Raw genomic sequence first — 17,520 nt, 5'->3', positions numbered from 1 at the left:
CCGAACCATGTAAACTCCATGAGGGCAGGGCTTTCGTCTGCGTTTTCTCTCCTAGATCTCCTACAGCTTAGAGACCCGATAATTACTTCTTAATGAAGCTGCTCATTTGTGTGAGCTCATTCGTGTTATTTTCCTATCCTTTATCTAATTGCTGCAATCTAACTAAAATATCACCTCATCTGTAAAACCTTGTCTCTTATCCCAAATTATACTCCTCCCTCTGACTCATGATAGGTCACAGTTTGTACCTCTACTACACAGGAATGAAGAAATGAATGATGGAGAATATAAATATTATTCAGAGAGACAATGCTGACAAGTATAATTTCTCAAACAAAGCTATGGCAAAGGCTTCTAGTTAGGATGGTACAATGGGTTCACACTTCAAACACATGCCTCTCCCAAAACTTAGCACCGCAATGATAGTTTTTGTTTTAAAGATATGTTTTATGTTTTAAAGATTTTTTTTAATTTAAAAAATGGCTCAAATTACTGCTGCGATGTTTTCAGCATAGGCTAGCTAATGAAAGGATAACATTTTTCAAGTCCAGTAAGTACCTCCATTGTCCTTAAGAACATACTCTTCAACATGAAGTCTGACACTCGACCACGTCACACAAGAGCTCAGAGAAAAAAGAGGGGTTTTCAAACGTGTATGTTCAGCACCACAATTAAGGTAATATAACAAACGCCAAAGCAAAGTCAGGAAAATCTGTAACTTCAAAAAGAAAATATGCTGGTTTGCATTTCCGTGCTTAGAGGTGAAACTTACCTTCCTCATGCTGCTGTCGGACCAACCCTCCATCCACAAGACCTGGCATTTCTTATGCAAAGCTGGGTTACTCTCACAGTTTATGATGAAGTTTAAATTTGCAGAATCCATTATCAAGACTATATGCAAGTTTTGTTGAATTCCTAAAAAAATATAAGAAGATTATTATGGGCATTAAAACAATAATAACTGGGGATATCTGTATGCGGTCTGCTTTTATGAGTTTAAAATTTTCTAAAATGAAATGGCAGGAGCCATTAGGCAGTATTACAGTTACGATTTTTATTTTTGTTAAAAAACACCTGTGTGTGTATGTGTGTGTGCATGCTAAGAGAACAGATCCAGAAGGAACTCCGGAAGAACGCAAGTGTACATACCACATTGCTGTTTCATATGTTACTTTTCAAAGGTGATACTGGATTCTACCTTACAATGTTTCTTTTAAGGATTTTGGTTTCAATATTCACAAGCAAACTGATCTCCAATTTTCTTTCAGGAGAAATATATGTTTTCTGTTTCAATATCAATGTTATTTTCCCTTCATGAAAAGGAATTTGGAAACTCTGCTTCATTTTCTTTGTTCTGAAACTGGGTCAAACAGCACCGGGATGACCTGTGTCTCAGAACTGCGGCAGCGCTTCCTCGGGAGCTTGAAGGAGAGGGAAGGGTGGTAGCTCTTCATCCAGTTTCTCTGCTTCAATAAGAAACGTCCTTTCGGGGACAGAGTGGAGTTAAGTGTGGCAGTGCCTTACCCCCACGTCGTCAATGGGGCTACACGCACAGCACATAAAACTGCTTCTGGGGCTCAGAGAAAGTTGCTGAGCTAGAGAAAACTAGAGAGTCTGTCAAAATGTAAGCGGTTCAGTAATTTTCTAAGACAGGCGGTCTAAGCGCTGGCTTTACCACAGAGAAACAGAAGCACTGAAGTAAATGCTTCCAAGGGAGACTGAAACACTTTGACCTTTCCCTTTTGCTAAAATTTTGCTGACACACTTTCACTAAAGATTAGCTTTTCTAAAAGTACCATATTAAAAAAAAGTGTAAATTACCAAATAGACCCAAGATTTAAGATACCTTTGCAACCTAATCAGAAAATATGGCAAACTAAATGGTATTTATTGCACATGAGCCAGAGTCTGAATTGATGAATTCAATAGTCACTTACTATATGTGAAGTAATTGAAGACCGGCCCGAAAAAGCCATCCTGCGAAGCCTCATCTTTGAGAGGCAACAGCAAAGGTTCCAATTCTTCCAGGGTATAGAGTCCAGGAACTTCACCTACGGAACACGGCACTTCTCGTGAATTTTAGCTGCGTTACCCCAGTTCAAGCACATTCAAACACATCCACAACACTTCTTCTATTTTGGTGTCTCTGCCCTTATTCGGGCTGTTTCCAAAAATACACAACCCTATCACCTCTCGATTACTCACAAATCTCCCTCTGTTGTCTTCACTTGCTAAAACTCAAACCCCTGAACAGCCGTCCAAGGCAGTGGGCCACCTAGCTGTCCGCCCGTGTGCACGGTTCTTCTCCACTTCTCCCAGATGAGACCTTGTACCTGAGCCTCACTGAGCTTCTCTGTGTCCCATAAATATAATGAAATACTCCCTCTTCCTGGAATTTATACGCACAGTCTTCCTCTGGCCTTTACCTTCCGCCCCAAGTTACTGTGTGTCCTAGGAGACTGCTGTGCCGACTTCCTGGGTGCCGGGGAGAGCACTCTCTCTCTCCCCCACCTCTAAACGTGTTACCGTTCAGCGTGTATCATGTCACATAATCATGGAGAAGTGTTTTCCTTTTCTCCCACATTAGATTCTGAGTTTCCAAAGGACAAATATTTAGTCTCATTCAATATTAACCTCAGAACATCCTCAGCAAAGTATTCCAGATAAACAAATAAATATTTATTAGATGGATGGATGGATGAATGAATGAACCCGTACTAGAAACCAGAACTAGCCCAGGGCCTGCTACAAGGCAAGAGAATGACGAGAGCAACTCACACTGGATTACGATCACAAGTGTTGATGGGGGACTGAACTATGTCTTACTCACCACTGTGAGTCCAGTATTCAGAACTGGGCCTGGCACATAACAGGTCGAATAAACAATTATTAAGCCAATATATTTCAAGTTTGTAAGAAACAGTAAATTAAGTGAAAACCCTTTTGCTACGCATCCCAGGCAGTGCGTTTACGCAGGGCCTGTCCCTGCCTCACCCCTAGCATCGCCCAGGCCCGACTCAGAGCTGCCAGCCGTGCCCTGTCCACCAAGCTCGTCCACGCCCAAACATGCGCACACACAAACATGTTCTAGGTCTTTCTCTCACTTTCGGCCCTAACAAGACACTTCCGATGCCTTAACTTTAGCGATGAAACCTAGCTCTACGTACATATGATCCACTCTAGCAAATAAGACTTTAAAATAGAAAAAAAATAGAAAAAGAGACAAAGGCCTATTTTCCCTGAAAGTATTTTTCAAATACTTTTTTTTGCTACAAATGTTGCTAAAATTTGATTTTTATAGTTACAACTTGATAATAAAGACCAGTTTATCTTAAAACAAAAACAACTAGTGTATCGATGCTTGTGTGGATGTTTGCTTTCACAAACAAAACAAAACAAAAATCTGTCTCTCTGCTGGGACACTTTCAGCCCTAAGGACCAGGCCTCCACCTAGTGACGACTGAAGGGTACGCAGGGACAGACACACACACACACACACACACACACACGTGTGCACAGAGGCGGTCCTGTGAGCAGCTCCCAAGCCCCCGCAGCCTCACTGTGGCCAGGCCTCTGCAGACCTTGGGCCAGAGACTGGCCCTCCAGCCGCCTCACTGGAGCCCCGGCCAGCAGTCACGTGCGCACCCAAGTGCGGACACTGCATGCCCTAAGCCACACGTGTTCTTCAACCAGAGCTGTGACATCCTAAAGAGAAGACCATTTCCTTTCAGAGCCCACCTTACATGACACAAAACAAGCATTAACCAAAAACTGGGTCCAACACACACATCATGGAAACTAGCTTTTAACAAGGTTTACATTGCACTTAAATAACAAAACAATCCTGGTCCAAGTTTGAAACTAAGCTACCTCCAACCAATTCGAATAGTGACGACTCCTAAAGACATTTGAATAAATGTCATAAATTCTTCATAGAGGGAAGACATACAGGAAATTGCAGGTATCCTCTCCAGGAAACCATGAAAACAGGTGACTCGAGAGACAACAAGGGCATACTGTGATCTGGGAAACAGAAGACCCAGATGTTAGAATCTCTCGGCACTTACATGTCCACCTTCAGACCACTATTCAACCATTCCACTAACAATGGACAGTGAGGTCCTATCATATTTTTATTATAAATTATCCTATATATTTCCCTGTACACTAAATCTATCATTTCTGTAGGTGAAACTTCTACACATAATAGAGCTGCTGTATTAAAGGGTACGGTACATTGTTTTTAAACAACACTGGCTGATAACTTTCCCAAAACACTGTAACAGATAATGGTCCTACCAAAAGCATGTGAGAGGGCCAGTTCTTCAGACATGCACCGACATTAATGATCATTTTTGGTGGCACCCGGGTGGCTTGGTCTGTTAAGCCTCGGTCTGTCTATGGCTCAGGTCATGATCCCAGGTCCTGGGATCCAGTCCCACATTGAGCTCCCTGCTCAGCAGGGAGCCTGCTTCTCCCTCTCCCTCTGCTGCTCCCCTGCTTGTGCTCTCTCTCTCCCTCTCAAATAAGTAAATAAAATCTTTAAAGATAATAATAACAATCATGTTCATGAAATTATGCAATCTCCTGGTTTTATAAAAATGGGCTTTCTCACCTCTCCAGCTGCAAGCATGTTTAACCCCACGTCCCCTTAGTAAAACCCCTACCGCATGTGCTCAGAAACACAATTTTACACAAGGCAACATGACCCGAATAATTTTCACATTACTTCTCTTGCCTTGGAAGAGAAATCGCGCACTTGCCTGAAGACAGAAGGCTATTGATCATCTCCAGAAAGGCGGGGTGGACTAACTGGTGATCCTCGAGCAGGAGGACCACCTGCTGGGCGTCGATCCCCGCCAGGTGCAGCACCTGCACAGGGACAAGAGCGGTCCTCACACCGGGTACACGTGCGCGGCCCACCCTGAAACCACCATTCTTGATGCAAAGAACATCTTTCAGGTCACCTTTTCCCCTCTCTCTTCCTTTCATCATCAACATTAAAAATCAAACTTCAGCCGTAGAGTGCAGCAAGGAAATCAAGTCCAGGAACAAACGGCAGGGGGGAAACATTAATACGATTTCACAGCTAGGACAGACGATCGTTTTTAAATACACCCCCCTATGTCCCCTATAAACTCTGTCCTATTATCTTCCACGTCCTCCAAGCCTCTCATAAGCCAGCATGCCTGAGAGCCAGGATTCCTAAAAAGAATCTTTTTCCTATCTGTACATAAAAATACAGTTTTCTAATAACCACGGGGAAAATAATCATTGAAATTAAAGACTATGTTGTATTATTAAAGACATAATGGTCTCTGAGGGCTTTTGGAGTAACAAGTCATTGTGATTTAAAACCAAATACAATAAAGGATTTGAGGCACTCACGTGTTTGAGATCATTTTTGAACTGCTTCAGTGCATACCCTCTGGAAATCTTCGGAGAGAACAGCAGGGCTCCGTGCATATGACTGACCAGAGAAGTGATGGTCCGCCGGCCGACGCCACTGCGTCCGGCAAGGAGGAGGGAGCCCCCAGGGAAGCTCAGCACTCGGTCGATCCGAGACATATACTCCAGCACTTCTTGGAAAAGTAAAATATCTAAACTCTGGTTATCTCGTCCATAATGGATCAGGCCCTTTTAAAACAATCACAAAGAACATTTTATCATTAGCATATGCCCTGACACATAACAAAATGTGATCTAGAGTTAGGTTATACTTTTGATGCGCTCTAGAAAAGGGGTTCAGTGACAGGGTGTCTTCTCAGGCGCCACAGCCCCCCCACCCCCAGGCATCCAGCTCTTCTACGAAAAATCTTGCGATGCCAAAAACATTCAGGAGCTCACAGTGATCAGACACCTGCTGGCATCACTGACAAAACAAGTTAAACATAGTGAGACACAGCAGATTAGTTACAAAACCTTCAAGAACTCTCCAGCTGTATTAGTGGTCTCGGATCAGACCAGCCTACGCAAATCATAAGAACTAATCTTGGGAACTCTCGTTGGTTTGCGCCACGGTGGAATGACTCCAAACACACGTGCGGGCTGCCCCACCAGGAGCTGTGTGACAGCGCGAAGGACACCAGACTTCACATACTTAGCAACTTCTAACGTCCCCAAACTTTGCAATATCCATCCAACGCACAGTACAAACTTTTCTGGATACAAAATCCACACTCACTTCCAAAGCAAATACTAATTTTAAATCATCATATATAAGTGTTTCTCCTTCTTTATTATAATTTCACAAAAAAGAAAGAACAGAACATGTCTCTAGGGCAGTGTCCCTTAGTTTCAGTGACCAGCAGCATCAGCATCACCTGAGGGCCCGTGAGAAATGTGCAATGAGACTTCCTCAGGTTGGGACCCAAGAGGCAGGGTAGTTCCTGGTTCTCCAAGTGATTCTAATGCCCGCTGAACTTGGACACCATTGCTCTAGGCTGATTTTCCAATTACTATTAAACCTTATCAGTTATTCCAACACCAAACACATTCTGCTAACAGGTACCTTGGCCATCTTACCCACATCCGGGTCTATGCAGGCATTCAGTTAGATCTGCCGCAGCCGACTGTATTCTACAAGAACCGGCTTGGTCTAGTGGCTAATCTTTGCCTCGAAAACCTTACAATAAATATTTCTTAAATGACTAGAATGATAACCAAATGCCAATTCAACCTCCTGATTCAGATTATACCTTTCTCTTTTAAGATTTATGTATTTATTTACTTATCTGAAAGAGAGAGAGACTGCGCACACACACATGGGATCGTGCTAATAGTGGGGAGGAAGGAGGAGAGGAAGAAGCAGGCCCCCCAATGACAAAGAGCCCAACGCGGGACTCAATCTCAGGACCCTGAGCCAAAGGCAGACGCTTCACCCACTGAGCCACCCAAGCGCCCCAGATTATACCTTTCTAATAACATCCTTGAGGTCTGCAGAATTCAGTTTTCCAAGGGGTTTCCCATGAGGAGGCAGTGGCTGTCCTGGGGCTGCTCCTGTTCTGGAGTTGTGTCGCGCTCCCCATGTGACATAGAAACTGTCTACAGAAACAAAAAGTGTTTTTGGTTTTGTATGTGTTACCTGTAATGGCAGCACCAGGAAACACATTGCTCACTAAATTTTATTTTTCAGTTAATCTGTCCAAGATCATCCCCAGAAAAGTGGAAGTAAGTTACTCCACAGTGCCTGGCGAGATCGTTAAGTCTGCTAAAACACAAAGGATGTCAAACTGTCCCTGACCAGGAACGGCTGTGTCCCTGCTCTAGCCCTGACCCCCACGACCTCTCCCCAGATGAAGTGTCCTCCTCCTAACGCTCCCCACACCTCTCCTGTTTGCTCTTTCTCCCTACTTCCCGCCCCTTCTCCACAACCTCCATACGAAACGGGCAGCTGAAACGAACGTAAAGCTCTCCTTGAGAAAGAACACAGATTGATAAATACCATCAAGAGCCTTAATTCTAAAATAAAGGAAAAATTAAATGAATTTTAATTAGAAAACAAAAACCCCACCACTTTCCCTTAAGTTTGTCTCCAGCAGCAGCCTGTGAGCACACGAGGGAAATCTGCTGACCGCCCTGCGGAACCTTTCCCTCCGGTCCGTTCGGGAAGCCGCTCAGTGAGGCTTCCTCCTCCTCACACGCCCCACTCAGAGGCAGCTTGAGTGACCCGGACCCCAGCTCCTGCATGTCTTCTCCTTTCCCTCGCCTCCGCTCTTCCTACATGCTCTCCTCTCTGCAGAAAGCTCTCTACTCCAGCTCCTGCTTGGGAACGACGCTGCCATAACCACCAAGCGCAGATCCCGTCCGAGGCGCTGCCCCCATCATGACCTGCTGTGCTTGGGAAGCCTTCTTCCTCAGATCTGTGGGACCATACTCAACAAGCCACAGCACCAGTCCTCAGTTTTCTGCCTACCCCTTCTACTCTTATCTGCCCTGGGATCAAAATTCAGTCCATTTTTCTTTACTCCTAAACACTCCCCTTGAACTAGTTAACCTTATTCTGTGGGTTAAATCATCAACTACTTCTGTGCCAAAACCTATTCACCTATCGACAAATCTCCCAGGCTCTAGTCTGGTCCCATACTTGCAGCTGCATAACAGACATATGATGAACACGTAACACTCATGCACTGAACACCCCGTGTTTAAGCCCCGCACTTCCTGTTAGAGACGAGCAGTCAGACAGACGTGACGACTGCGTTCACGGAGCAGGTATGCAGGTCCCCCGAAAGACACTCAAGCAGCCTGCAAACACGGAAACCCAGCGACAGCTGCTCACCATCTTCACAGGTCGTCAGGTATCCCCGGAACGGCCACAGGAGCCTCCCAGCGCGTGTCCCTGTGACACACCGCTGCCCCCCCAGCAGCATCCCGAGGCACACACGACAGAATCGCACAGTGCCTCCCACCGCCACAGAAAAACAGCTAAGCCCCCACCGAGGCCCCTGCCATTAGACCCCGACCGCCTGGTTCTCCCGTCTGCTGCTGCACTCCGCGCCACACGCCGGCTCCTCGGCCTCGGAGGCCGAGCACACTCTCCTCCCCTTCACGGTAACGCCCTGCCCCTCCTTCACGCAGTGCCGTCATCCCTCAAGACACTCCCTGTATCGCCCAGAAAACGGTGTATCTTAGTTGTTCATCCAAGAAACTATGTACAGGACCTATATGCTGAGAACTACACAACACAGACGAAAGAAAGCAAAGAATATGTGAATAAACGGATGGACAGATCATGCTCTGAGACTGGAAGACTCAGCACCACTTCTCCCCAAAGCAACATACTGAATTATCGCACTTCCTGTCCTAAGCTTAGCAACATTATTTATACAGAAGATTCTTCTAAAATACATAGAAAGGCAAAGGGATGTAAATAGCTAAAACAAACTACAAAAAAGACAGTAGGAGAAATCAGTCTTCCCGAATTCGAGACTTCTGCAGGTAACGTCATGAAAACCAGCGGTAGGGACGGGAGGCAGACACATAAGTGACGCAACAGAGCCGAGCCCGAGAAGTACGTTCACACAACTACTCTGACCAAGTGCAAAGCAGCTCAAGGAAGAGAAGTTCCCTTTCCAATAAACGGCGCCGGCGCAAGCGGACATCCGTCAGCAAAGAAAGCGCCGAGGCCTCACTCTTTGTACAGACACGGACTCAAAGTGGACCACCGACGTCTGTGCAGGAAGAGACACCGTTCAGGCAAGTGTCAGTCCGAGCAAGCGACGTCACTGAAGAAACCAAATCCTCCTGCGGTACCGGGGGAGAGCCACAGGCCACCCCGGCAAGGCCGCCCGCCCTCAGAACCAGCGACTGGGAGCCAGGAGCAGGGCGCTCCCGCCTGCCTTCCGTCTGGCCTCAGCCACCGCAGCGCACTTCCCGGGTCCGAAACTCGAGCCTGGAAAATCCCTCTCTGCACCTCAACATCTTCCTCATCTTCAAAATCCCCTTGGGCCTAAGCAGTTAGGGCCCTGCGGCCGAGAGCCGCCCACGGCGCACACACAGCAGGCCCTCCGGGGCGCTCGCGAAGGCCAGCTGTGCGGAAAGTCCTCCTGCGGCGGAGCGGGCGGCCAGCGGACACGCCCGCGGCACGGCCTTGCATCACCGGTGCGTCAGCCACGACGGTTTTCGTCTCACGGCTCCTCCCAGCGCAGTTCTCAAGCTGCGGGCAGCGCTGTCCTCTACTCGGGGCCCCAGCGCCCAAGCCGGAGCCGAGCGCGTAAGGAGTTCCGCGCTGACGACGCGGCTTGCTCTCAAGCAGAAGCTAATCACAGTCACATACGGGTTTTTCCCAACGATCTTAAAGGTTCATCTACATGCGGCTTTAAATAAAACCTTTATTAGTAAAAATCTCTCAGGAAGCACAATATAAAACACGATGGCCTGAATCCAAGAAAACCATTATTGTCACTCTATTTTACCTGTATTTATTTAGAAATCTAGCAAAAAGGAAAAAGCAGCCCCTTGCAATAAAAACATTAAATTACCCAAACCTTTCATTTGCACAGAAACACAAAATCATGCTATTACCAAGAAAAAAAAGTTTACAGTTCTCATAGCATTCACACACTGCATCAACTCCGTAACTGTATTACCTGCCATATTGTCTAACACATCGGAGCCCCAATCTCCTTGAAATACCGATGTTAAAATGCTGTCAAATAAATGAAGTTCCTTCGCACCAACAATTTTGTCACGAAATAAGCGCCGTGCTTCATAAGCCACGATTTCTAATACATAATCTAGTGGATGATTTGAAGATCCTTAAAAAGACAACATTTTCTTTAGTTGTAATAGAATTCAAATGACTTGCAGATGATCTATTTCAACATAATACTAGAAAGAAATAGAATAAAAATCTGCATACCGTCAGGTTGGCGTCAGATAAATACAAGAAAAGGGAAAAAAGGTAAAATTCCACGTGTTATTAAGTTGATAAATTGTTTTAAAGAATATATTAACCATTATTATCTCTACTTACTCAATAAAAATATTAATTCAAAAAAGCATATTAAACATGAATAATGATTTTATTTTTCCCCAAATCAAATTCTAACAGTGACAATCATAAACAGTTCAGAACACACGCACACATACACACACGCGCACATACACAGATAACTGTGGCATTCCAAAGAGAAGCAATTTGAAGTCGTGAAAGCAAAACTTACCTCCTTCTAAATCGTATCTAAATAAGCCAAGAACCCACTGGGTAAGGATGCAAGGAGTAAAGAAATAGTGACTATAATCATCAACTGTAAATTTGGCCCGCACCTGGAAAAGAAAATAAACTGTCTATTCTCTAAATATATAATATATATATAATGCATTTCCAAATACATAATGTGTTAAGTTTTTCAGTCACCACAGACTCACAGGAATGCCCCATTTCTACTAGTGAGGAGAAAACTGTATTTCATAGAACTGATTTCCTTCGCTACCTCAGACATTGTATTTTACCCATTTAAAAACATGATCTAAGAGCAGTTATTCATAGGCTATAAGAAACTGCCAAAACATTGTCCAAGAGAAAAATAAAAGGTTAAAAAGCCCTGCTGAGCAAAAGAATTCAAGGAAGGTGAAGCTAAGGTTTACAAACAGCGGTCGCTATTCCAAGGCACCCCCAGGTCTAGGAAACACATGCTTTTGAGGGCTCGGAGCCGCAGAGGAGCGTGTGCTCACGAAGTCCATGAGTCGCTAACAAAACAGAGTGCTCCTCCTGGATATAGAACCAGTGAGAGCCTGCGCCTTCTTCCCCACAGACAGGACCCCTGCTGTCATTCTGGCCTTGATCACTTCTGAATTAATTTAGAAAGAAATCACTGCTTTCTAATTGTCTTGCCTGACTTCTACTCCACAACGACAAAAAGCATCCTCCACAAACACTTCCCTAACTTGAACGTGCTGCTCCCTTCACCGAGGAAGCTGTTTTTCATCTCAGCCACTCTGGAAACGTCTATTCATTTCTCAAAACACTGGGGTGCCTGGGTGGCTCAGTCGGTTGAGCACCCATCCGAATCTAGATTTCAGCTCAGGTTGTGATCTCAGGGTCATGAGATCGAGGCTCTGTGCTGAGCGTGGAGTCTGCTGGAGAGTCTCTCTCTCTCCGCTCCTCCCTCCACCACGCCGCATGCTCTCTCATAAATAAACCATTCAAACCGATCTTGCGATCAGTCTTTCAAAACAAACCAACTCAGATCACGTCTCACGTCTGCGTAACAACTAGCACACAGCACAGTTACTTGCTTCCTCTCCCCCGCTAAGTCGTGCCTGTTGTCACCGATCTACGACTCATCCCGCTGTAGTCGTACTTCGTCTATAGAAGCGGGTTCCCAACGGGTCTGTAAACTTCCCGAAGGCAGAGACTTGGTCATCTCTGCATCCCCAGTGCGGCCTCTAGACAAGCAGTTACTGCGTAAATGTCTCCTGTGCCCTTACCGCCTGATGCCAGGCCCCGTCCCGCTTCACTACGGAAGGAACCTGAGGCATTTTCTCACATGCCACAAGAAACCTCAAAGCCCGCGCTCCGGTTTGAAGACTCGCAGACAGACACTGACAGAAGTCCGGAGAAAGATCGAGTTTTGGAAAGAAGAGGAACATTCTCAATACGCTGCATGTTAGCAGGTAACACAATAACCACCCAGCACGCCTCGCCCAACCCGTTTCACCAAGTGTCCCAGACACAGTGCCGGGTGGCTCAGCACAGAGCCTCTGGCCTCAGAGAGCTCACTGTCTGGCAGCAAAGTCCAGCCGACAAGACGAGCAGAAAGGTGGAGTGTCAGCGCAGGGCAGCGTTAAAGGCAGTCCTCCGGGACTGAAACCAAGAGACACGACAACGACAATATAAATGAGGAAGAATTCACCTGTTCATACACTTGGACCATAGATCCCGCTAAGAGATAGATTTTCGAGGAAGAGCCCCAAATAGAGTGACTCTTCAGACTTTTGTGGAGAACAGGCTCCAAATAGGCTCCATAGATAGTCTGCAGCTGCTCTCTTTCTGGGTAGCTGGAAAAGGGCACAGAAGCAAACAGCTGAAAAAGCCATGTTCCGGATTGTTCTGTTAGTGTTCATTTGCAGCAGTTTTCCCACGCCCCGCCCCCAACCTATCGAGGGACTGAAGCCGCGCGCCAGGTCCCTACTCGGACAGTTCTTTATCTGCTCTCACACACCGAGGGCCCTAATAGAAGTTTCCAGGGAAACTACTTAAAAACATAACTGTTTGGAAACCACTGATTTTTAGAAAGGACCAAAAGGTAAATTTTGCTTAAGAAGTAGTATTTTAAGTAAAGCCTACCGATAAAGCAGTAATCCGCCTCAGAACTGTAAAAGTAGAACTAATACAACAAATGAACAACCTGTTTCTCTCAAGCCAAAATTGATTTCAATGCAGCCCAACTGGGAGCTATAACCTTTCTGAAAGTCCATTTAATAGATGGTTGCAATTAGCAGGGAAGCATCCAAACAGGATTTTGTAAGGCAAAACGGAACAGAGGACCAGCTCCATGCCCACAAAATCTGCACGTCCTTGCAACAATTCTGGGCCACGCAGACAGATGCACGCATCAGGCTTAACACTGTCACCCACACAGCTGACCCGACTTACCTCGTGCCTGGTTACATTATCTATCTTCATGAAATGTGATAGTATTTTTGTTTTATAAAACCCATATGTAAATCTAAAATCCATCATTCAGATTCCTGATACTGACATTTTAGAACATTTTAGACTTTATTTCTAATATTTAAGAAGCACTGATTAACGCCTTTATCACCCTAAATAACTGCCTAAAGTTTAGCAAGGGCAGGTAAAAAGATTATTAAAACTCAAGTTTTACTAATTTTATAGTCTCCATTTTAAAGAAATGTCGTTAATGGATACCTGTAGTAAAGTTCAAATATAGAAGACATCTCCCCAGATTGAAAAAAAAAAAAAAAAACAGTTAAGAACACTACGATACATACTCCACAGCGCAAAGGCGAACAATGGAAGTGAACCTGGTGGTCAGCTTGTGTCTTCCCAGTCTTCCTCCAGCTGACATAGAAGCCACAATCTGAATATTCTCTAAACCAACCCATTCCAAATTTTCATCGTAAAATCCTTGGTAAGTCAATACCTTTTTGAAAATAAATGTATTGCAAATGTGTTATTTAGGCTTAGGACTTTCTAGTAGAGTTATTAAATATTTTTGCATACAATTCAATTGTTTCCAAATGCAATCACCCTCCTCTATCTAACTCAAAAATTCAAGATTGAAATATACTTTAAATTCTTATAACACTAAAAAATAATACTCTTATTAACCACCAGTCTGCATTTAATATTAAGTGAATTACCCTCATTTTTAAAGAGCTTTTGTCTCTAATAAACATTAAAATCCAGTTGACAGTATAAATCTACCAGCAATTAAGAAAAAAAAAAGTGAAAGAAATCAGGAAAAATATAAGGAAACTATTTTGGTTTTCTTTATAAATATTTTTATCATCTTCTACAGTTACATCATTAAGCTAAGTTTGAACCCATATAAACATAATAAACTCTAATTTAGAGCGCAGGGTTTCTAATGTGATATAAATCCCAAAAAGAAATAAAGCCTTCCACACTGACAGAATGTATGGTCTCCGACCTTTGCCTTTACATGGGCAAAAAGGGAGAGGACTGAGCTAAGGAAGCCCGAAAGGGGCCATGACCAAGGAAGTCCACGTGCTCTCTGAAAAATGCATCCCTAGAAAAATGAAGCAAAAATTTCCCCAAATCCCACATCATCCCCTCCTGCTGCTTTCCCTATTTTAGAAATAAAGGACAGGAAATACATACAGGATGAAGGTCGTTTTGACTCTTCCTGTCATATAACACCTTCCTGTAATGCTAGCTTCTACAGGGAAGAAGGTCAAAGAAGGGAGTGTCGTGGGGGCACCTGGCTGGCTCTGTCAGTGGAGTGTGTGACTCTTGATTTCAGGGTCGTGAGTTCGAGCCCTATGCTGGGTGTAGAGATGACTTAAAAATAAAGTCTCTCTAAAAAAGAAAGACAAGACAGGGAAAGGAAGAAAGTACCCCGGAACCAGATTCCTACAAGCTTCGGGAGTGTAAGACCCGCAACGCGTGCTGGACAACACCGAGCCTGAGGAGGAAAGCGCATCTTCCAATGTTTCCCGTCACATCCGAGCGCTTTAAGGAAGAAAACTCACCTGCTGCAGGAAAGCCACCAACATGCTGGTGCCCCATTTGTCCAGCTTGGGCAGGTTGATATCCTTCAGGTAGAGGACAAGCCTCTCGCAGTCCCTCGGCCTGTACACGCGGCCCGTGTTGGTGCTGATCACCATGCACGTCTGGCTCAGCTTCTGCAGGAGGTGCCGGGATGTGGTCTGCGCGCTGCAGTGAACCGTAGCGATCTGTGTGGAGCGAAGCTGGGAGAAGGCGTACCGAAGCAGCATCCTGTGAGAGGCGGAGGGCGGCGGACGGTGAAAACACCACCAGTGAAACACCGTGTACATTCAATATGAAATTTCTATTTCATAAATATTGTGGTGTCTAAATCATATAATATGATGTTTAAGAGGAAAATGGTAAATTTGGATATGGCTTAACAGGTAGCTTTCTAATTTTTACAATATACAATATAAATTCATATTTTAAGGCATTCTTGGGAGTCAATCAGCAAAAAAAAAAAATCTAAGGTTACAGAAATAATTTAATTAGACAAAGTACATATAAAAGATACCAACAGTTTCCCCACAGCTGAAGGAAAGATTTTATATTAATACTCCAAGCTAAAAAAAGAAAAAAATACTACGATTTTATAGAATTTTTAAATTACTACTAAAATGTGAAACTAATAATCATGTCTTCTTTATTTCCAGAAACTACACTCAGTAGGCACCAAAAATAGGCTGAATTACACAGATGTAAAAGTTATTTTTAAATAGAGAGCCTAACTTCAAGATGCATTTTTTGTAACTAAAGCAGGTAATAGTTTGTGAATGTATCTAAGGTATGTAGTTTTTGGTGGGACTGTATGCATGTTTTCTTTTGAAGGGTATCTTCTCAGACTGTTCTCTTTCCGTTAGAAAACATGTAACCTGGGAGAAAAAAAAAGACATTTTCTTCTCTGTAGTTCTCTGTAGTCATATCATTTACATCAGTAGTAACAATGGAAAGAGTCCTTCCTGAAAATGTAAATCCTCCTTTAACCAAACGGAAGGTAAAATCAAGAAGAGCACGAGTCCACACCATGCGCCTCAACCACCAAGTTTCTGCCCTTACCCTTTGCCACATCCTTCTGGTCCTACAAGAATAAATGGCTGTTTGGTATCAGAACTTAACCACGGTCTGAAATGATCCAGGCCTCGCTGCATGTCAGGAATCTGAATGACGGGGAGACTTTGGCCATTACTGAAATCATCGGCCGTCAAGTGTTCTGGCTTCTTCAGCACATAAGATGCTAATCGTCCTCTACCAGAGTCATAGTAGGTGTCCATGGGTTTGTGAGGGTCTGGAGGAGACTCTCGTGCCCAGTTAAAAACCTGCAGAGGAAAACATTGTGATGGGTTTTCACATACTCCAAACAAGAGCGTGTGAAATTTTAATTCTTCAAAGTCAATGTCCCAAAGTCAACTGTCTCAGTTTAAAAGAATATTCTCCTATGCTAACCCTACCAAATGTCTTTTATAATTACAGCAACAATGAAGGGGCACCTGGGTGGCTCAGTGGGTTAAGCCTCTGCCCTCGGCTCAGGTCATGATCTCAGGGTCCTGGGATCGAGCCCCACATCGGGCTCTCTGCTCAGCAGGGAGCCTGCTTCCCCCTTTCTCTCTCTGCCTGCCTCTCTGCCTGCTTATGATCTCTCTCTCTGTCAAATTATTTATTTGACAATATTTATATATTTATTTAAATATAATTACAGCAACCGTGCTATGTCAAATATCATTCTCTTAATGATTATTTAAGCAAATACATAAAAGTCATATTTTTAAACACTGAATCACTGCAGGAACCTAGTCGCACCCATTACAGCGGTCCCGGCACTGTTCCCAAGCTGCTGTTCCCTACAACACTGAAAACCTGCTGCGCGCAGATAAATCAGAGCCCTCACCCGGTGCTAAGCCTCAGCACCCTGCCTCTGCCCTGCGGCATGAGAACATCTGCCCAAATGCAGCACAGATCCGGGACCGAGTGGCAAGGAGAAGCACCTGGCAACGGGGCAGCAGAACGGACATGGACAGGGGCAACACAGAGAAAGCAGTAAATGATGGCCCCAAAGAAGAAAGAGATGACACAAATGCAGAAAGACGATGTGGGAGCCGACCAGAGAAATGCATGTTCAATGCTTTCAACAGAAGCCAAGAGGATGATAGCCTTTAATATATACGATATCGCTTTATAAACAACTTGGCTGAAATGCACCTTTACATTTATTAAAGAAAATGTTGATAATGATTAATCCATCCTAACATTCCTAACTGCTGAAAGTGTTCTGGTTAAATAAATGATTAAAAATATGTATCATTCTAAAATTAAAAATGAATAATTATATATATTCATATGGCTAGTTTCAAAAACATCCAACAAAAAAGATATTAAAACATCATTTTATAAAATTTAAGTATCATAAAATACTGTAAACTAGTTCAAAGGAGAAAATAAGTACATATATTCAAATGCATAACTCTTCTATTGAATGCATAATTTCAAAATTAAACAGCTCTATACCTTACAGTTACAAATCACTGAATTTTGGCAATTAGAGTCCATGAAAATTAAAGAAAAATGTTGACTGAAATAGTTTTTAAGGGTGCATCACCTCTTTGGTGAATTCCAGACGTGATTTCATGTTCAGATTTCCACCAAGTCCCCGTATGAGACTGATAATAAATTGTTCGTGATTTTGGCATCCACGTAGATGAGACAGTCCATTCATCACAGTGCCAACTAGACTTGTTTCAACCACATAGTCGTTCTGTTGATTAAAATCCATGGAACAGAAAAAAACAAACATTAATCAGCAAACACAAACATACAGATTT

General features: G+C 43.9%; 1 protein-coding gene across 1 annotated transcript in view; it reads right to left on the bottom strand.

Moving 5' to 3' along the window:
- Positions 1-17,520, bottom strand: part of DYNC2H1 (dynein cytoplasmic 2 heavy chain 1) — a 274,850-nt gene that overhangs the window by 193,732 nt on the left and 63,598 nt on the right. The window contains exons 41-52 of the mRNA XM_032844099.1: positions 17,298-17,453; positions 15,761-16,020; positions 14,686-14,932; positions 13,462-13,613; positions 12,360-12,504; positions 10,668-10,770; positions 10,092-10,259; positions 6,914-7,044; positions 5,389-5,637; positions 4,764-4,872; positions 1,938-2,051; positions 773-915 (exon numbers count right to left, since the gene is read on the bottom strand). Coding sequence (XP_032699990.1) covers positions 773-915; positions 1,938-2,051; positions 4,764-4,872; positions 5,389-5,637; positions 6,914-7,044; positions 10,092-10,259; positions 10,668-10,770; positions 12,360-12,504; positions 13,462-13,613; positions 14,686-14,932; positions 15,761-16,020; positions 17,298-17,453 — 1,977 coding nt within the window. The remainder of the gene's footprint in view (positions 1-772; positions 916-1,937; positions 2,052-4,763; positions 4,873-5,388; positions 5,638-6,913; positions 7,045-10,091; positions 10,260-10,667; positions 10,771-12,359; positions 12,505-13,461; positions 13,614-14,685; positions 14,933-15,760; positions 16,021-17,297; positions 17,454-17,520) is intronic.

The sequence above is a fragment of the Lontra canadensis genome, unplaced genomic scaffold, assembly GCF_010015895.1.
Source record: "Lontra canadensis isolate GAN:19392208 unplaced genomic scaffold, GSC_riverotter_1.0 scaffold147, whole genome shotgun sequence".
In the NCBI taxonomy this organism is placed as follows: Eukaryota; Metazoa; Chordata; class Mammalia; order Carnivora; family Mustelidae; genus Lontra; species Lontra canadensis.
This window is presented reverse-complemented; position numbering and strand designations above follow the sequence as displayed.